The following is a 22,671-nucleotide window of genomic DNA, read 5'->3' on the forward strand; positions in this document are numbered from 1 at the left end:
ATTTTATTAAAGGGATTCCTCTAATAACCGACATACACATTCCCACCAATTGTGCTTCCCCACATCCAGCTGTTAACTGTCACTAATCTTAAAGGTGAAAAATCTTATTTTAATCTTAATTTCCAATATGCACTGATAATCTTTCTCTTGAAATTTTTTAGCCTGCTAAAATATATATAACATAAAACTTACTACTTTAACTACTTTCTAGGTTTACAACTCAGGGCCATTAAGTATTTACAAACTGTTGTGCAAACATCACATAGCACTATCCATCTCCAAAACCTTTTCATCTCTCCAAACAGAAATTCTGTCACCAATTAAACAAGGGCTCATCATCCCACTCCTTAGTAGCCACTATACTACCTCCTTTCAGCATAAGGTCTTCAATTTCATCTATGTCACAGCAGCATGCGTCAGAATTTCCTTCCTTTTTAAGGCTGTATGTCTAGCTAATATATATTTTTTAAAACCTGTAACAGCTGATGGACACCTGAACCATTTCCATCTTTTGGCTATTTTAAATAACAATGGTACAAATATCAGTGTATAACCACCGGTTTGATTCCCTGGCTTTCAATTCTTCTGGTTATATATCCAAGCACAGAATGGTTTGATCCTATGGTAATTCTAGGTTTCATTTTTTGAGGAACTGCTAAACTGTATTCCACAGGAGCTGCATCATTTTGCATTCCTAGAAGCAATGTACAAGAGGTCTTAAAAAAATAAAAAAAAGAGGTCTAATTTTTCCCACATCCTCAAAAACATTTATTTTCATTGCTGTTTGTTTTCATAATAATCATCCTATGGGTGTGAAATGTTTTTTTTACTGTAGTTTTGATTGCTTTCCCTGATGCTGAATGCCTTATGTGCTTACTGGCTGGCCTTGGAGAACACGTCTATTCAAGTCCTTTGCCCATTTTTGAGCTAGCTTGTTTCATTTAATTGCTCAGTTATAGGATTTCATATATTCTAGATATTAATCCTTTACTGGATATAGGATTTACAATTTATTTCCTCCTACTGTATGGGTTGCCTTTTGACTCGAGTGCCCTCTGATGCACAAAAGCTTTTAATACTGATGAAGTCCGTTTTATCTTTTTCCTTCGTTGCCTGTGCTTTTTGTGTCACATCTAAGAAATCACTACCAAATCCAACGTCACACAAATTTTCACCCGTTTCCTTCTTAGAGTTTTTATAGTTTCAGCTCCTAACTTTAGGTATTTGATCCATTTTGAGTTAACTTTTATAGCTGTAAGCCAAGGCTGGCAATTTTAATTTCCTCTTCTATAACTGCTTGTTCATATCTACTGCTTATTTTTTCTATTAGATTGTCTTTTTTCCTACTGTTTTGACGTATTCTTAATGAATCCTTAACATATTGCTATACGTGTTGCAAGTATTTTCTACCAATTTGAGATATGTCTTGTGTTTAAATTTATCAACATTTTTTTTTAAAAGGCAAAGGCATACTGGATCTTGATTTAAAAAGCCCTTCCCCACCCCTCAAATTATAAATAGTATATTCTTTCATCACAGCTATTCCCCCTGTCCCATTGTTAAAAGTGCCATCTTAGATTAACTAGCATAATTTTAAAGTTATAGACTAATACAGACTAAATTCTTCTACTAACGTATTCAGTTATTCAACAAAATTTGAATCATGGGGGGCCTGCATGGCTCAGTTAGTTGAATGCCTGCCTTTGGCTTAGGTCATGATCCCAGAGCCCTGGGATCCAGCCCTGCATCCCTGCATCAGGCTCCCTGCTTGGTGGGGTGTTTCTCCCCTGCTTGTGCTCTTTTACTCCGTCAAATAAATTTTTTAAAATCTTAAAAAAAATTTGAGTCACTAACACATCTGTAACCAGTTTTCCTAATTTTCATGAAGAGTTTAGTAATCCTAAAAATTATTATAAAGTAAAGCAAAGGAGTGAGGGCTGAACATGGCCCACTCAAGTTAGTTAATGACCTACTACACTAGCTTATAAAAGGCTAGTACTGCCTTAATGCATAATGAAATCTTCAGGTTCATTTAAATTTCACTCAGTCTACATACCATCAAGACACAAAAGCAAAGTTTATTCCAAGTGACTCACACCTCACATTAATGACTAATCCCCCCTCCCGTTAGATTGAGTGCGGAATTAAGTAACCACATTAAGGATTTAGATGCAAACTAGCCCTCAGCAGATTAGCATTACTCAATGAATAGGTCTGCTTCTTTGGTTATTTTGCCTTACTTTTCAAGTTTGTTTATGCTAATAAATCATAACTCTAAAATTACTAAGTAAGAAACTTATTAATTAAGGTCATTAAACTCCTCTCACTCTGGCAGTTATTTGGCCAAAGCAATGGTTTCCTGCCTATTTTGTCATTTCATGAATCTGGAAGAAAGGGTAGAGTTAGATACAATTTAGAACAGTCTATGGGCGACTGAAGAGGCTCCTGGATGACTTCTCATCCAGGTTCCAGTTTCCAACTCCTGGTTTTGGCTCAAGCTCCTTGTCAGGCTCTGCACTATGCTCTGTAGGAAGTCTGCTAGAGATTCTTTCTCCCTCTCCCCGTTAGTCCCCCAGTTCATATTCTCTCTCTTGCGCTGTATAATAAATAAATAATATATATATACATATATATATATATGAGGAATGGTTAATGGGATACCAACTGATAAAAACCAAGTTTTAGGTGTTTAAGTATATCATTGTCTCTATCACTCTGTTATATGGTTGTCCAATAAAGTAATATGCCAAGAGATGTTCAAATGTTATCCTAACAACAAATACAGATCTAAAAGAAGATGCCTGACCTTGTTTCACCCTACCTAACACCAGGATTGTTTCCTACAAAACCAGAGCTTCAGATTTTCCACACTCTGTCTCTCAAGCAAGCACAGACTTTGAATTTATCCTTTAAATTAATTAATTTAGTTGCTTCTTCTCAAAAGGCACACTGGCATTAAACAGATCTAAATCTTTAGGTTTACAACAATTATAATACTCTTCTTTTTCTCCAAATACATTTCTTAAACCATGAACTACTGTAAGTGCTTTCCAAGCCCTTAACACACACACCATTACCATTCTCTGTTACTTATCCATCTACAAGTATTGATGGTCTATTATTTTTTCCAGAACTAGGGATAGAGCAGTGGGTCATAATGACAAAGATCTTGCTATTATTTAACACAGCATCTTACCATGGACACCCCCAGATAGAGCCTAGCCATACTATTAGCACTTACAACCAAGAGTCCAAAAGTCTGATATTACCCAATCATCAGCCTTTTAATATAAATTATTTGTTAAGGAAAACTCAAACAAGGAAATCAGTATATTGATAACAGTCAATAAAAAGGCTTAACTTAAAGAACATGGATGTGCCTGAGAGAAAAGAAATATTTCAAATTAATGGACACTTCACAAATTTAGACCAACTAATGAACAGTTTGAAAATAGTAGTCTTCATTTATACACAAGGAATACTTGGGAAAATTATACAATTTTTCCTATTTCAATAGTCAACTGCAAGGTAACCAAGTTTCTTCCTGTAAGTTTAAAATTACCATATGTAAAAGTTTTAGAAAAAGTTTGTGATTAGCAAATATACTTTGTAGTATTAAAATGGAATCATCTAGGATTTGTTACCAATTTTTAATTACTGGGGTTCAAATTAATATAGATTTGTGTCTTTCGTTACCCTAGGGTTTTATGGAAATAACATGAATTTTGGAGAAGCTGCCTCTAACATCATGTACTTAAACAGTGGCAATGTTCAGGTTCTTCTTATCTAAAAGATACACCATCTTTGCAATACTGTCTTAAAAAATAAACTAAAATATGTAGTAAACACTTAGCACCAAGCCTGGTACACAGTTAATTTTTAATGGTATTTGGACAGCCCTGGTGGCTCAGTGGTTTAGCGCAGAATTCAGCCCAGAGCGTGGTCCTGGAGACCCCGGATTGAGTCCCACGTCGGGCTCCCTGCATGGAGCCTGCTTCTCCCTCTGCCTGTGTCTGTGCACCCCCCACCCTCTCTCGCTCTCTCATGAATAAATAAATATTTAGAAGAAATTTTTTAATGATATTTTAAAAATTTGTCAGGAATGGTGAAGCATGGAGGGAGAAGGTAGTATAGGTGAACCAAGTTCAACATGTAATTAATACCTAACTCTAAACAGTTTAATTAAGTCAACTAAAATTACAATATGATAGGTGCTATAATAATAAATAAATATAACAGGGAGAGGTTTGGGAAACACAGACTGAGAGAGCATAACTGACGCTGAGAACCCAAGGGCATTGGAGCTGCCTCTTAAAGAGCTCGACAGGATGGAATGTTAGAGCATGTCCTTTTTCAGCGAAAGCTCACAACAAGAATGGATATAACATGCCCAGGATATAACAGGCTGCAAGCAGACTGTCAGGCACTAAGAAGTATGGACGTATCCTGTGGATAATGGAAAAGTATTAGAAGTAACACAATCCAATCTAAATTTTATAATGAAACAACTGTCAGTGAATAGTGTGGATGGAAGGATGCAGAACAGTTATTAGAAGGCTTTTTCAAGAGAGATGCCTGGAGTTTCCATAGTAGTGGCGACAACCAGAGAAAGGATAGAGAAGGCGGAATCCAAGATCTGCTGACAGGTCAGTAGACAGAGATGAGGACAAATTCTAAAGAACAAGAAACAGTTGGGAGGACAGTGTAGTTACTTACCAAGAATCTGAGAATAAGCTGTGGGGAAAGGGAGGCATTTGGGACACAACAAGTCCTTATTGAAATAAAGCAGATAAAAGGTAGGAGTCAGAAATAAAGATTTGGGAGTGACTTTTGTAGATAAGACTGCCTGGCAAAAGAGAACATACTGAGCAAGAAAAAAAGAAAACAGTAAAAGGATGAACAATACTGGTTATTTAGGGGGCAAGAAGAGAACTAGAATATTGAAAAATAGCATTATTCCAGAAGCCAGTGATGGAAAGAATTTCAAAAAGGAGGTAAGAGCTAAGAATTAAATTAACAAGAGAGAAATGAGATAAAGATATTTTTTTTAAAAAAAGATTCTATTTATTTGAGATTTTAAAAAGGTGTGAGAGAAAAAAAAAAAAAGGTGTGAGAGACAGAGGGAGAGCACAAGTAGGGAGGAGGGGCAGAGGGACAGGGACATGCAGGCTCCCTGCTGAGCAGGGAGATGGTTGCAGGGCTCAATCCCAAAACCCTGGGATCATGACCTGAACCAAAGGCATTTAACTGAGTCACTCAGGCACCCCAAGATAAAGACTTTTAAAAGGCCACAGGATTTAATGATTTTTAAAAGAATTTCTGTGACTAAATAATCAAAATTATAAAAATTGAAAAACCGTTAACATCCTTTAGAAAGTACTACCACATTAACAATTACTGCATTAATTCAGATTTCATCCCTCAAGAATTCTCTTTACAAATTTAATTCTGCATCAGGGTAAATATGACTTCAACATATGGATTTTGGTACAAATTATCTTAGGGGAATCTGACAACATTTGGGACGATCTGTTTATGATGCATTAAGCACCAGATGATAAAAGTACGTGGCTTATTTATTTATTTAAAGATTTTATTTATTCATCAGAGAGAGAGAGAGAGAGAGAGAGAGAGAGGCAGAGACACAGGCAGAGGGAGAAACAGGCTCCATGCTGGGAGTCTGACGTGGGACTCGATCCCGGGTCTCCAGGATCACACCCTGGGCCGAAGGCAGCGCTAAGAAGGCAGCGCTAAACCGCTGAGCCACCCGGGCGGCCCAAAGTACGTGGTTTAAATATGGAATGAGTACTTACAGAAGAAATTCAAATAACATGCATAAAAGAAAACAAGCAGCAAAGAAATCTATGAGAACCCTTTGTAAGCAAATTAAATCAATGTGAAATAATGAATCAAACCATAGATTAAAAGCTTAAAGACTCATTAGCTCCCTGTAACATCTCTTAAACCCACAGGACGTTTAAAAGTTTCTCAGAATTTACTCATGCTAATCTGCTAATTAGGCTGCTAATGGGTCTGCCTATAATTTATTTGCCTATTGTCTTTTAATTTCCTTCATTTCTTAAAACACATTATAATGTGTTAAGTTTAGAATTGTGAGTGGTCTGTGCAAATAAACTTATTATCTCATCACTCTGCTTCTGTTGTATGTTATCTCCTGAGTAGTTGTAGCCACAATTTTTCTCCTTTAACATGCTACGGTTATCAGCACTGAGCTGGATAAACACAATTGGAGTTCTGAAGTTAACTTCTACCCTTCAGATTTAAGTTCTAATTCAGACTTTAAGACTCTTTGTCTTCTGGCCCAGGACACAGTTTTCTTATTCACAAACTGAAACCAATAGTTGCATGTTGTGCAGAAATAACAGGTTTTAAAAGGTCTCTATTCATATCAAATTTTAATTAACAGAAAATTGAGACAATATCTCAACTAAACCATCATGACAATTATCACAAAAAACAAAAATTACTTTTACACAAATATGATGGGACAGTCCTTTGACTTTAAACCATTACTAACTTATAAATTAATAAGCACTTGACTTCGAAGTGTCAAAGGCAAAACAGCTAAGGCTTAGTAATTAAAATTAAAAGAAAAAGCTAAATATGGCTAACTCTAGACCTAAATCTACGCAGTAACATTTAAAAGACTTTTAAAAAGAATTTATAATTAAGAGTCTTATTCAAGCTAATGGAGATACTGTAATATAATAAAAAAAACTCAATCTACAGTTCAACGTGCAGCATCTAGTAATAATGGCATACCTTTTCTTTCTGTTTTCTGTGCAGGGACAGAAGATGTGGGTGTAGGCAGTTTTGATAAAGTAGATGCTCCATTAGCATCAAATGATTTCTTTGGCTGGTGATCAGACTGTAGCGTAAATGGACTAGAAGGAAGAGTGCTTGGGGTAGCAGTTGGATGAACCACTGGTTTGATGGGGTGCTGTACTGGCGTAGAACTACTGTGAGTCTCTGCTCTTGGCAGTCTGTAGTCTCTGTCATTGTGTCTGCTTGTTTGAGACAAAATATTCTGTGGGAGCAAACTACTGGCATCACTGGAATGCTTGTCTTCCACTTTAGTTCACAGTTCGAAAAAAGAGATGTTGGAATGACAGAAGGGGGAAGAAAAAAGATTACGTTAGAATCCTGTCTATAACATCAGCTAATTTAGCAACATACTTATATCTTGTTATAAAACTGCAAGCCCAGTTAGTATCTGCAGTTTTACCACCAGCAAATACTGAAAGAGGATATTTAGCCTCAACTCTAAGTAATCTATAGTCAGATTTCAAATGAGCTATGAGCTTTTGGGGATTCTTTAGAACCACACCACAATTCAAACAAAACACTGGAAAAAAAAAAAAAAAAAACAAACAGTCCATATATGGAGTTTTAACGTTTCACTCAAATGAAAAATTTTAAAGTATTTTAAAAATATAAAAAGCAAATGGTCCATTCTTTTAAAATATGGGCCATGGGTTCTAATAATTGAATTATCCACAGTGGTTCAAATGCAAAGGAATATTAGCTTTATTAGCCTGATTTTTCTGAATACTGAAGTAGCTAATTAGTGGTCTCTAAAGTAGTTTGTGCTAGGGCTTTAAATGGGACGGCTGAATTTATGATGAACTGTGCAATCAGTAATTAAATCAGTTCATATTTTTGAAAATGCTAACAATACAAGTTAGTAACAAGCTCAAGTTATAGATAATGCTATCTGAAAACAGAGAAGGCCTACATCCAGCAGCATAGTCAGAAAAATCTACTTGCTATTACCAGTTATATTAAAAACATCCTCTTCCAATTTTAAACCTCAGAAATACTTCTGCTTCCACAAAAAAATAAGGAAAATTCCAATCTTGATAAAATTTATCAAAAAATCTCTAACCAAAATTATAAGTCTAATCAATAACTGAAACTTAAAACAACTTTCAAGTAGAGAAATATCTTAAGATTCAAGCACATATGTAATAATAATATTACCAAAAGATGCCCTCCCCATTGAGTATTTTAGGTTTTTTTTCCCAATTCATGGTTCCTCTGAATCTAGAAACCAAGACAGCACAAAGAAGGAAGTATGCTTAAACTACAAGTCAGTTTCCAAACCTTCAGCGTACAACTCCTACATGTTATACTAAACAGAATGTACTGGCTACTGCCAAAAAGCTTTAGTTATATCAAAACACAAAGTCTTTGACTTAATAAATGAAATTCAGTGTTGTAAGTTACACATATATTAACCTTAACAGAAAAAGGTGAACAGATTGAGCTAATCACAGCAAAATACAAACATCTGTTGCATGATATTAACTCATCAGTAAACTATCCATTTGCATGCACAAGGAACTTAAATTTTATTCTACAATTTCTTCCTGAAAAGAATACTGCTACAACAGAAACGTTTAGGAATAAAACAGAAATAATACCATACCCAATTCCCACCAATCCTGTCACTTGATTACCAATAACTTTTATTTCCTGGACACCAAGAAAAAAATCTCACTTCTGTAAGACTAGAGTCAAAGAGTATCAAGCAAATGTATTCAGATGAAAATTAAAGTTGATACTTCTTCAGACACTTGTAAGCTTTACAGTGGCAGCAGCATTATAGGAACTAAGGAAGCTGTAGCTACAACAGCTTTCTATGATTCACAACTCTAGACGAAACAGTTAACATGGTGACTTTACTTGCACACCGCCTCCACAACAAAGACATTTGGCAAATATAAGGAGACATTCTTGGTTATCACAACTTGGAAGAGAGGAGGTGTGCTACTGGCATCTAGCATGTAGAGGCCAGGTACAGTACTCTATGTCCTAAGACACAGGACAGCAACCCACAACAAAGAATCACCTAACCCAAAATGTCATTGGTGCTACAGTTGAGAAACACCAAGTTAAGGTTTCTCTAAGTATAGAGCAATAATTCTGTAAGGCACAGATTAAAGACAATGAAAATAATCTAGTAGCAGTAAAACCAAATTAAAAATTTTATCCATAAAGTTTTCAAGGTCAAGTTCTAGATAACATTATTTGCTGTAGTGCATAAAATAAATTGATTTTCTACCTTTTTCTCCTTTCATATAAAATCTTTCAATCTGCCCACCCCCACCAACACGCATACCTTGTATTGGCAGTTCAAGCTGCAAAGCTTTAGGTCTTACCCAACATGAACACCAATGTGCTGGACACATGGGAAAATTCTGCCAATACTTTTTGGACAGAAAAAGTTAAGCACTTAAATGACTTAATGACTTCATTACTACCACACTTAGGTATAACTCAGTTGACCAATTAAGGAAAAATAAAAAGAAATATAGCTAAGGTTTGTTTTTTTTTTCTAATTATCACTTAAAACTGAAAAAGTGAGACACATGACTGTACTTCAACACACACAGAGACCTACTGACTCCTCATTTGCACTTTTAGGAATGTGACTAAGGAAGTAATGGGCAAAGATAGACATCACAGCACTGCTGACAGTAGGAAAAGGATAAAAACCACCCAAGTATCCACAGATGATTACCTATAAATGAGGGCACATCAAAAAAAAAAAAAAAAAGAAAAAAAAGAAAAAGGAAAACCATGTAATTTTAACACACAGGGATTTCTAAACTGACACAGAAATATTTCCTCAAAATATTAATGAACAAAAAAAGGTTAAAAATAGTAACATAATGCCATTTATTATGTAAAACACACACATATGTAGTTTTAATACACATTTATATACACGCAGAAAAAAGTGTATGTCCCCAAATGTTCTTGGCTCATGAAATTAAAAAAATCCCCTTTTTATTTTTTAGTAACAAACATGCTTCACTTTTGAAATTACAAAGAAAAAAGAGAAGGAACTCCTTCATTTGTGAAAGAAAAAGATGCACACAATTTAAAAACACAATTCTGATTTTATTTCCTTAAAGATGGTTTATTAGAAAGACAAAAAACACTACTTTCACTTTCATCAATACTTCCATCAGATCTTTATTTACTTCCATTTACTTCAAGAGAGGAGAAGAGACTTAAAATGATAGGGTATTTTGGAAAGAATAAAGCTGACGCACTAGGCTATTTTTTTTCCCTCTCTGGGAACTATCACCCACTAAGTGAGAGGCCTGGCCCAAAATCTTAAAAAAAAAAAAAAAAAAAAAAGTGACTATTTTTTTACAACCATTTGCCACTCCTCCACCATATCTTCTCAATATCCTTCTGCAGTTTGTTCAGACAGAACTACTACAAGCTGGGTGCGGTTTTTTTTTTTTTTTTAAACCTGGAGAGGAAAACCTTTACCTTATTTCTGATTGTTTGCAAGAAGTAACAGTTATTCAAGATATTAAGTAAAATGGAACCAGGACCCAAGTCTTCTGTCTCAAAAATAGTTTTAATTTCCTTACTTCAGTACACTAAATCATTGTTTTGTAAGAATTAAGTACAATTTCACTAGTACAAAAAAATTAAATGTTCAAAGGAACATATCTTAAAAATTCAGTGAAGAATTATGTTACTTTACTATCTGCTTCATCTTAAAACTTTTCCCATCAAAAAAGCAGTACTGTCTTGCTAAGACCAAATACAACCTTCTATGTAAGTTACAGGAAGAAGATGTCCAACAATTCCCTGAACACATCTTAAAAATTCTTCCAAATTTCAAAATCTAGTAAAAAGCCTAAGAAGTCTATGGTGGCATTTAAATTCTATTCTGGGCAAAAGGAAGCCACTGGGAATAGAGGACCTTTACTAAAAGCTTCAAATTCAAATTTAATTTGAATTAAGAAATAAATGCATATTACTCATATTGTCCCACTTAGACAAAATGTGACCTCAAAAAACTTTAAGGTATGCTCACAGTATAGAGATGCTATTCACATCTATGATGATGTAATCAGTTCCCAGATAAAAGGTAAAAAAGTTTCTCACTGATAAACACAAAACACCAAGAGACACTTTAATGTTACCATCTGTGTGTGGCTACAATTCAATTGTTAGATTCAAACATTCAATGAGTTTTGGAAGAAGTTTCACTGTCCAGTTTAACAGGACACAATTCAGCAAAGGGGGGAAAAAAAACCCAAACAACTCCTGTTTTAAGAGTCAATCCACAATATGAGATTTTGTTTTCCACCAATTCAACTGCATCATAGCCAGTATGAGTAGTGAAGAATAACATACGTGTACTAATCCTCCATGAACTCTTTTCCTTTTCAGGAAACAAAATGGTGGAGGTTAGGAAGACAGATCTAACATAAAAGAAACTATACATTTATATTATTTTAGTTTACATATGTAAACAGCTATGCATATGGATATAAACATACAAACTATAGGAGTGAATTAAACATCATGTTGTTTCAAAGAAAAAAAAAATTAATACTTACTTCCACTGGCAAACCCACTAGTGGCTGTTGCTTGCATCACCTCCCTTCTGTAATCCCTATCTTTTGGGAAGCTGTTAACCGCCATCTTGTTTGCTTCTTTTTGTCTCTGTTCTCTAAAAATAAAACATAGATAAACTCATAAAAATTACATCAGGTACAATGAGTTTACATATGACACTTCTGACCAAATGCTCAACAGAATGTTATATGGAAAATAAAAGAACTGAACATAGCCATAATATCAACTGGTATGGGAGATGAAACATAGCTAACAGAACATTAATGTTTCTCAGTGATGGCATTATAGCAATTGTTTATAACACCATTAAACCCTACAACCAAAACTCCCCAATATTAATTCTACACATATGAAGGAAACATTAATATACTTCAAATTATGAAAATGTTCATTATAAATGATAATATAGGTTGATATAAAATCTTAAATATACTGATGGTTTACAAGGTCCTTGTGGACAGTGACTTATCCAAGTTTTTTCTTTCTTTCTTTTTTTTTTTTTAAGCAAAGAGAAATTATAGAAAACATAATGGGCCAACTATTGCAATTAAAGGGGGGAATGAGGAGTTTCACTAAGAAACCTAAGCTGAGAAAGTTCTAAGATGTTAAGCTGTAGTCAAGAATAATAAGTATTTTTTAATGAGTAAGAGCAAATACCTTTCAAGCCACTCTTTTGGTTTTTCCCATTGTGAAACTTCGGTTCGACAATTGTAGTAGTATTTTTTCCCAGAAGAGCTAATATGCTCAGACCAGTCATCTGCAGAATCATAAGGCTTAAAAATACATTTTTAAAAATTAGAAAATATTAATACTATTTAACCACTTATTATGAAACTTCAACAGTCAATGGTTTTCAAAGCACATATAAGGGAAAAGACCATAAAAAAAATGTACCCTGATATAAAATGTAATTGTGTGTGTGTGTGTGTGTGTGTGTAGATATCTATCTATGTGTGTGTGTGTGTAGATATCTATCTATATCTCTTAGGAGACTTTAGTCTATGAAAACCTTCAAAAATAACAATGGAAAATCCAGTAAAATACGAAATTAAAACAGATTCATATACATTAGTTTATTAAGCACAGAATGAGAAATGCAAAATTAACATCTTGACTTTGGAAAAGCATTACCAAAGTTCCCCATTACATAATTTTAATTGCTGAAATCCTGTCACATGGGGGGGGGGGTGGAGATTAGAAAACCCATACTTAACTGATTTCATGACATGATGGCGTATCAATTTTAAACTCATGCACAATAATACTCATATATATTAGTAACCAAGAACAATTGGTCTGTATTCACTGTTACTTAGTGAAGAAAAAAAAAAACCCACAGAATTTAAAAATAGAACTATAAACACAGAGCTAATTAAAAGCCATATATTTGCTTCACCTTCAAAATCCATGAGATTGGGCAAGCTAAACCTTGTCTCACATAATATATGAGGTCAGCAGCATCACTCATATCCCTGTAACAAAAACTAGCCTTTCAAAAACTCTCAGAAACATTCTCTTTAGGTATTTTACTGGTATAGTAAAATTATAAAGAAATTAGAGAAATCTGAAAGGAGGGCCAATTTCCATGCTACTGATCTAAAAAGTGTAAAATTTAAAGAAGTGCACTGGCCCCAGGAATCTGGAAGAATCCCAAGTTACTTCTAGATGAATTTCTGGACTATTTCCTCAAAGGAGCTTTGAGATTAATGAAATGTTATACGTTGGTAGTCTACAATTCTGGTTCACCAGTGGACAGTGACACAATCTTAAAGCTTGAGGAAAAGAATGAACCTTCATGCCCTGCTGACTCAGCTTTAATTTTGCCAAGTAGGCAACAAGCCTAGAGATAGTCGTAAGAGTTATCCATACGCCATAAAACTAATTGGTGACAGAAAAAAGGATAAAAACTTAAGTTTCAGGATGCCCATTATTGCCACCAAATCAATACCAATTCTCAAAATGCTGCAATAATTTTAAGAGATGAAAAAATATTGCAGATTCTGTCACGCTTATGCTCTTGGGATTATGCCTCAAAATAATGAAGCTATTGGCAATCAGCCCTGTGCCTCCAAACCTCTCATATAGAAAGTTAATTCTCAATCCTTCTAGTTTCCAAAGGTAGGCTACAACCAAGTTGCAGAAACCCAATCACAGAAGGCCAAGTTCTAAAAGCTTTTTCACCACTTACTACTCCCTGTACCTAAATTATTATACAAACTGAATACTTTTTTTAAAGATTTTATTTACTTATGAGAGAGAGAGAGAGAGAGAGAGGCAGAGACATAGGCAGAAGGAGAAGCAGGCTCCATGCAGGGAGCCAACGTGGAACTCGATCCCGGGTCTCCAGGATCAGGCCCTGGACTGAAGGTGGCGCTAAACCGCTAGGCCACCTGGGCTGCCCCAAACTGAATACTTCTATGCATGTATCTGGAAGATTTGGGTTGCTTGGAAGGTGGTTGGTTACATGAGATTGATTATGATAACTAGTCTGGTCGGAGAGGTAGATAAGATTTGAGACAGGTGGATGAGAGGACATCAGAGCAGGGCAGAGTGATCTACACCAGTGCTCTTCAAAGCGATGGCTTTGTGAATTGTTACCTGTTCTGCAGGGGATAAGGAGCATGCATCAAAAAAAAAAAAAAAATATATATATATATATATATATCAACATACTTTTTTCCTTGTCAAAGTCTCACTTTAAGAAAAAAGGGTATTTTTTTTTTTTCCAGCTCAAGTAAATGGTATATTATTTAATGACAGTTAATTTACACCCAGGTTAACTCCAGGACAGTTAAAAGTTTACAGGCCAGAACCTTGAAGAATAGGAGTCTATGACACTGTGTGGATTCTGCCCACCAAATCTTAGCTCAGTATAACTTAATGTCTTACTTAACAAAATGTGTTTCAGCGTACAGCATTACAACAACATACTAATAACTCTAGTTTATCTTCTCCACCCCACTTCCATACTCAAAAAAAAAAAAAAAAAAGTTGTGGGGGGGAAACCTTTTAGTAATGGGAAATATTTAAATACTGTTGTGCAATAGGTGTTACAATGCTTTTCTTCATTGTGTATTTTCAACCTTATTGAAGTATGATTGACAAAACTGGAAGATATTTAGTGTATGCTGTGATGATTTGACACTGTGAAAGGATTCCACCCATCTGGTTCATTAACACATCATCACCTAACAGATTTTATGAAAACATTTAAGTCTTCATCTCAGCAAATTTCAATTACACAATATAGTGTTACCAGTTACCATCACCATATTAAACATTAGATCTTAAAGTTGTTAAATTTGATTAAAAAAAAAAAAAAAAAAAAGAAGAGTATCTAAAACCAAGAACTAGGGATCCCCTGGGTGGCTCAGCGGTTTAACACCTGCCTTCGGTCCAGGGCGTGATCTTGCTTCTCCCTCTGCCTGTGTCTTTGCCCCTCCCCCCCGTGTGTCTCATGAATAAATAAATAAAATTAAAAAATAAAAAAAAAAAAACCAACAAGCGAAGAACTAAACTTCAAAAAGGTCTGCAAACACTTCAAATTTGCTAGCTTAGGCTTGATATACTAAGGCAGGAGTTTTCCTCGTGTTGTCCAGGAACCCTTGAGGGACCCCAAAATCATTTCAAAAGATCAAAACTATTTTCATAATAACACTAATATGATGGTCTTTTTCTTCCTCATTCTACCACAAAAACAGTGGAGTTTTCCCAGATGCTGTAGAAAAGTATGTTATCATGGAAGATTGAATGCAGAGCACATCTGAAGTTTCCTCTTAAGAGAGGCATTAAAGAGATACTCAAGATCTATTTTTTTAATTTTATAATTATTTTTCATAAAAACATTACATAAGCTAACATTAAAGGGTTTACAATCAACTGATTTTAGAATTATTTTTCATAGTTATCAAGTTTTTTAAATAAAGATTTTGAGTTGGGGGACATGGCAGGCACTCTTAGGCAAGGGTGAGGAGCGGCGGGAGAAGCAGGCTCCCCACTGAATAGTATGACATTGAGCTCTATGCCAGGACCCTAGGATCCTGACCTGAGCCTACGGCAGATGTTTGATTGAGTCACCCAAGTGACTCATTTATCAAGCTTTAATTTTTAATATGGTAAATATTGGTAGAAGATAAACAACAGCTCTCAGTTTTCATGACTGTAGAGACAGAGGTCTTGAGACCAAAAGGGATGAAAAGGACTGCTCTGAAAGAATGTACTAAACAAATAAAGAGGCACCCATCTGCTCTCCTTCAATTCAAAATGTCTTTTAACCATGTTTTTCTCCTCTTAAAAAAGTGTATATCCCTTTCTGCACTCTCCCTTAAAATACAGAATCCTACTACTTCTTCCCCAAGTGAAAAGATGGAAAAAAAAATAGTTAATCCTAGAAATTAACTGATGAATTGTTAATAAGGAATGGTTCACTGAATAACATCTACAACATCAAGGAAAGGCATTTACTATAACAAAGAAATTCATGGGGCCTAAGAGTTTTCTGATAAATTTATATATTTTAAAAAATTAAGTAGAATATCTTCAGGCAAAGACTGGTTACAGAAAGTAGATCTTGAGAGCCTCAATTTGAAAAGCTCCAAAAAATGCAGAAGATATTTAAGGGATAACAAGTGGTGCTGGAATATAAATGCAAAGTCATCTGTGATTGAATTTAAAGAACTTCCCAGCAAATCAAAATTGGTAGATATGTAGAAGGGAAGATATCAATTAAGTCTTTAAATGTGAATAATTTTTTTTTCTAAATGAAGCAATTCGGAGGCGTCTTAAAAATCACAAATATGCGTAACTAATCTATAACAAGCTACATGTGATCTGTAAGTCTTATTATGATTTATATTAGGAAGGAAGAGACATTCAAAAAAGTTTTTCCTAAATAGTTTATCACAGGCTAGGTTCTATGTTAAATCACAATAAATGTTCATCACAGGACTTAGGGAACTACATGTGAGTATCTTAATCTAATACTGAAAAAATAAGGTTAACTTCTACTAGACCATCAACGTTTGATACATATAAATCATTCATACAACCAAATGTCTATGTAGATAACTAGATAATATTGTTACTGATTTTCAAAGTTGGATTTAAAGTCTGAAAACTTCAAAGAGAAAAAAGAACTATTTTTTAAAAAAAGTTATTCCATAACTTCTTAAACCTAGGTTAAAATAATGTCTTACCTACATTATTCATCTGTTATTTTATTCTTTCATTATGAAAATATTAGATAAAAACTAATTTTATGTTTTAAAATTTTTACTCAAAAACTTCCATTAAAAGTGATTTAAAGACAAAGTGAGTTTACAGTAACCTGCAGAAAGATTCAAAAGCTAACATCTCAGATAAGATTAAATTTGTAATTTATAAATAATTTAGGTGTTATGCTCACAGCACTGGGTGCATTATAATGAAAAAGACCATTACTCGGAGATTATATACCTATACTTGAAATTTATAGAAAGGGAAATCCTGATTCTGAAAACACGTAACACTTAATCCATTCAGGTAACAGTCTTCAGCTTCCACCCATAAAATGAAATCCCCTGACACCGTTTATGATTTGGGTCCATCAAGCTTACATGCCCATTATTTATTCTTTCTGATTTCACTACATTTAGCCCATGTCTTAGAAATCAAAACAAGCAGAATTAGTTTTCTCTGAATTATGATTTTTTAAAAAGCCAAAACAATGTCCAAGTGGCCTGCCACTGTAACTATCAGCAAAGAACTACCAAATTGAAATTGTAATGATAAATGGCACTTTAGAGTTTGTTACTTTGCAAATTAACAAGGCCACTTTCCACGAAATTAGATTCATTCTAAAATCCTGAATATATACTTTATTGGAAATAACTCATTACAAGTAGTCTGATGACAACAACTATTAAGGTTTACTTAGCTGCTGTCTCAGCCTCAACACCACCCCCTTCTCTACTGTGATGCTACTAGGACTGGGATACTGCAAATAATGCTGTTTAGTCAGCTAGCTTCCTGTTAGATTCTGCCCATAGGAGGCACTGGAATTCACACTGAGAGGCAGGACAAGGAGACACCTAGCAGCCACAGCTCCAGTTTCCAGTTCTCTGTTATCTGACCCAAGCCAGAACCAGCTTCATCACACCGCTTGCAGGTACTATATCACCAGTTCTGCAGGGCCCCTCCTTTAAGCCATTAGGTTCTAATAACTACATCCTCTTCCTACCATACTTCAGCTCTCAGGGTAAATACTATATATACTGTATGTGTGTTACCTCAGTGTTCCTTTTTGGTTTCTCCACTCCTCAATAACAGGCAGTATGTGCTTAACCAATCCTGCATGTAAAATTTTCTGTGTTGTCAAATTTTCTGTGCTAAAATAACTAACATGTTTTGTTTTCCTACCTAGACTCTGTTACAGTATTTAAAATTATTCTAAATTTATCTTCATGAAAATGCTATCATTTATGTTTTGAATTTCTTTGGAAATGTACTACCCACAATGTTTCAAGAAGGGGTAAGAAATAATCAGTCTCAAAGACCTTTCAAATCTGATTAAGGTAGGATGATCACCCAAATATCCAAGGCAAAATCTGTTGGATTCAACCTACACTTTTATAGCCTTCTAGTTGTTCTTTCCTTTCTGTATTTTCCACGCTACCATCTGATAGAATTTTTTAAATTCCAAGTACGAGGTTACTTCACCATTTATATTATTCAATAGCTCTCCACTGCCTTTATATAAAATTCATATTTCTTGGTAATATACAATTTTTATGATCTAGCTCCCACTTATCTCTGTAATCTGAGCTCTTGCGCCATTCTTTCACACTTTCAAAATACGTGCAGTTCTCCAAATATGCTATGCCATTTCACACTTCTGTGTCTTTATAGATGCTGTTCCCTTTGCATACAACAAAATTCCAGACCTCTTCAACTGGCTGTTATATTCAATCTGCTGGGGAGTGTTACTTGCACCCATACCTTCTTCTCATCCAAACTGAGTGTTCCCCTTTTGAGTGCTCCCAAGCCCACTTTAACATGCACTGTTTTAATTTTCACCACAGGTCCAAAAGTTCCTTTAAGATGGGCCACATTTTCTACTACTATCTACAACCTAGCATATGCTTGGCAAATCGAAATGTTATTTTATTAAATGTTTGTTGAATTAATGCATGAAAAATTTTCATTTGAACCCTGACTTGAAAAATAAAAAATTCCAAGCTGAGTTACTTTAGTTTAGAAATATATAAAATTCTTTTCATTCCCTTGAGGACAGAAATCTTTATATCACTAGTGTTTAGTCAGGTGTGTAATACACAAATGTTCTGAATAGTTGTTTAAAGTTTATATTGTAGTTAGAGAACGAGAACAAGCTCAAGGTAAACCACTTTAACTCAGAAGTTTCATAATCTACAGTTCTTTATATTTCAGGTATTGCAATGGCAAACCTTGCTTTATATAGGAAGTGATGAAATAATACAAATGGTATCTCCTGATTATTCTCAGTTCTAATACGATTAGCTCATTACCTCAAATACATTTTAAAAAACGTCAATCTTGATTAAAATAGAAAAAAAAAAGACATTAGATTTAACATACTTGTTGGAGGAGTTTTTTTTTTTTTTTTTTTGAAGAGGGGAGGGTAATAAATTAAACATACACACATACACATGAAATGCCCCCTCAAAACAAAATTGGGCATGTTTATATACTTACTGTATCTGAAGTTTTGCTTGGATTATTGCTTGGATTAGAAGAATGTGAATTTGAACTATGAAGAGCACTGTGGTTGTGTGAATTTTCTTGTGGAGAGTAACTGGTCCCTTAAAAGAAATAAAGACCAAAGTGAGTTATAAGTTGTATTTCATGTTTCATTTCAACTGGCTTCTATCCCTAAATCATCATTTTACTTAAGCATCTTGTATGTGCGTGTGTATACAAACACGTATATGTGTACATACACACACACACACACAATTTCTTACATATCAAGTATTTGTGAGCCTACTAAATATGTGGCTTAAAGAGCATATAGCTTACATGGCCGATAGCCTATGGAAAAATGTTTTGTATAATTAGATGAGCAAAATCTCATCAATATCATTTCTAACGACTTTTTCTTTAAATAAGAGTTTTATTAAAGACAGAAACACAACATAAAGAAAAAAGGCACAAAAATTCACGGATATAGAAAAAGAACTAAAGTCATAAATATTCAATATGACTTTGCAATTATTTTTCAATTTCTTCAACAGCCTCTGCAACTTGATTTTTAAAGTTTTGCCAATATTTCAACTAAAACAATATTGAGAGTTAAGTCTTCCAGAATGTACTACTCTCTTTCAAGACAATGAAAACAGTCTCAAGCAACTCTAAGAATTGCTTAAAAGTATTTCATGAATTTTATGAATAATCCACACATTTCAAAGACCATCAGGGTGACAGTGTTTATTGTCTTAAGAAAAGCCAAAGTATAAAAATACAGACCTTCAAAACACTGATTAAGGATACAAAAATGTTCACAACAGATGTCTGATTGTTATGTTAGTATTTCAATTTCATTCCACATTTTAATTTTTCATCAAAAAGGTACCATAATTCAATGTTAAAAAAAAAAAAACTACACTGGTAATGGTATGAAGGTTACATCGCAATGAGCAAAAAGTGGGGGAGAGTCACAGAAATGGTTGAATGGTCTAGCAATCAGTTACGGGTTCAAACTACAACAGTTATGAGCAGAAATGATTAAGAATTAACTATTTCAGTCAACAAGGGAAGCTAAGTAGGTAAGAAAAGTGAACTGAGACAGAAGATAACTCTGACATCCAAGTGGAAACGGTCAGCAGATCTACATAGCACTAGGAATTAATAAGAAGTTGATCTGGAAGTCTCCTACGCTAGAAGTGAAAGGTAGGGACTCTAACTTTGCCTTATACAATATCAACAAGCACTATGAGTTTGGAATGAAGAGTATGGCACAAAAACAGGCAACGGCCAAGGTTATCTAACCTTGGGTAAGGGCCAGTTTGTAAGGGAACCTAGAAGCAGATTCAAAGACCTAAAAAAGCTAGTGATGTGACAAAAGACAGCAAAGGATTACTGAAAAACATGGCACACAGTGTAGGTATAAACAGAGGCAATTTCTCAACAAGGCTACTGCTTGATGACTTCTTTATCTACTTGTTTTAATCTTGCTGTATGACATGTGTTTATATAAAACACCCTAAACTTTAATACAGCAGGCAAAATATTCTTCAGTAAACATTTTAAGGATAAACACAATCAAAAAGAAATCAGTCAAGATAAACTCAGTGGGCATAAAAGTTAACACAGCAGGCCTAAGACTGTTATCCTTGGAAAAGCCTGCCTGCCTGTTTGCACAGTTGGTTTTTGGCTGACAAGTGGGAAGCTAGATTTCTGGAAAGTTCCCACAAGAGCTAACAGTTGCTCACTGTGCCTAAGCTGTTTGTGCATACAATATGGGTTATGCTTAACATGCTTTCCTATTGGAAATCCAGATTTTTGGTACATGGTAGGTAGAGGTACCCATTTAACAAGCCAAATCCAATAAAAATCTTGGGTACTAAATCGCCAATAAGCCTCCTTTATAAGTCAACCTTTCACAAATATTGTCACAATTCATTCTTGAAGAAATCAAGTATGTCTTGCGTGACTCTACCAGGAGAAGACTCCTGGAAGCCTGCACCTGATTTCCTCCAGGCTTTGCTCTGCATAGCGTTTCCCTTGGTTGACTCTGCTTTGTATCTTTTCACAGTAATAAGTCAAAGCCATGATAATGACTAAAGACTGGGTCCTGTGACCCTCTTGGGGAAGGGGGAGAAATAAAAAACTCCAAAACACTCATACAAAGAAAAATTTTCACAAGTTTTTAAGAAAATCTTAAACATGGGGCACCTAGGTGACTCTGTGTTTGAGCATCTGCCTGTGGCTCAGGTCATGATCCCACAGTCCTGGGATCAAGAAGCAAAGGCTAAAAAAAAAAAAAAAAGAAGCAAAGGCTTCTCCCTCTATGTTTCTCTGCCTCTTGTGTCCTTCATTAATAATAATAAATAAATGTTGAAAAGAAAAGAGAGAAAAGGAAATCTTAAACTGAGGCCAAAATTTGCACTTTTCAGATGTAACTCTTTTTTTTTTTTTAAATCAGGTTTACAGGACAATACAGATAAGAAACAATAATATATAAAAAGAATGTCATATTTATGCATCCTTAGTAGAGCTGAGATTCCCATAGAAACTTCAATATGTTGGCAATCATGAAGAAAAGGCCAATTTTATAGACTAAAATGAATCCTAGAATAATCCATTAAGCCTGGGTTAGATGCCCTGACATTTATTTGCATATATTCTTTTTAAGATTTTATTTATTTATGTGACAGAGAGAGCGAGAGAGAATATGCACAAGCAGGGGGAGCAGCAGAGGGAGACGGAGAAAGCAGACTCTCCACTGAGCAGGGGAGTTCCACGTGGGTCTCAATCCCAGGACTCAGGACCTCAGCCGAAGGCAGATGCATAACTGACTGACCCACCCAGGCAGCCCTGCATATATTAAGCAAGATGATCTATGCTTAAATCTATAAAATTGACAAGCACCCAATTAGTTAAGCTCTTACCTCTAAATAAACAGTGCATCGTCCATCAGTCTGACAGGTGGGATCAGACAGCTTTTGGCCTAGCCTATGTTTTTTTTTTAGAGGGCTTAACAATGAAAAAACACAAGTATCAAGGCATACTAGCCTAAGACTTTAGAGACAAGAGAAAACTGAATCAGCTGTTAAGAGGGAAGACATTTTCAGAGACAGGAGCTTTCTGACTAGGGATTAGAGTCTACATCCTGTGAAAAAGATTTTTCTAGACCATAGACCACTTAGCAAAAAAGAAGTGAGAAGCAAGATTAAGATATAGATATTTTAGTAAGGGGCTAAGAATAAACTGACGTTCATAAATAGGATCCAAAACTAAGTAAAAGAGGTTTTATAGAAAGCATGGTATGGTATAGCAGGCAATAAATCTTTAGATTCCAGCCAAAAGGATGTGCTTAAGAACTGAATGCAGCGCCGATTTGCCCCTACATAACAGGAGCATACTGTTATGTCTAACTCTCCTTAAAAACTGCAATTTATATTATCTTCCAATGTATTTGGGGGGGGGGGTAATTTCACTTGAGCCTTTTAATTTCTCCACATAGTTCTTTCCAAACTGAAGTAATACACAAGTAGAAAAGCAAAGTGATTATAAACACCCTAC

General features: G+C 34.9%; 1 protein-coding gene across 3 annotated transcripts in view; it reads right to left on the minus strand.

Annotated features, from left to right (window-relative positions):
- The window catches only part of WAC (WW domain containing adaptor with coiled-coil), an 83,788-nt gene that overhangs the window by 18,010 nt on the left and 43,107 nt on the right, over positions 1-22,671 (minus strand). For all 3 annotated transcript variants that reach the window (XM_077896970.1, XM_077896972.1, XM_077896971.1), the window contains exons 4-7: positions 19,123-19,229; positions 12,070-12,185; positions 11,394-11,506; positions 6,784-7,092 (exon numbers count right to left, since the gene is read on the minus strand). In XM_077896970.1, coding sequence (XP_077753096.1) covers positions 6,784-7,092; positions 11,394-11,506; positions 12,070-12,185; positions 19,123-19,229 — 645 coding nt within the window. The remainder of the gene's footprint in view (positions 1-6,783; positions 7,093-11,393; positions 11,507-12,069; positions 12,186-19,122; positions 19,230-22,671) is intronic.

Source organism: Canis aureus, chromosome 5 (genome assembly GCF_053574225.1).
Source record: "Canis aureus isolate CA01 chromosome 5, VMU_Caureus_v.1.0, whole genome shotgun sequence".
NCBI lineage: Eukaryota > Metazoa > Chordata > Mammalia > Carnivora > Canidae > Canis > Canis aureus.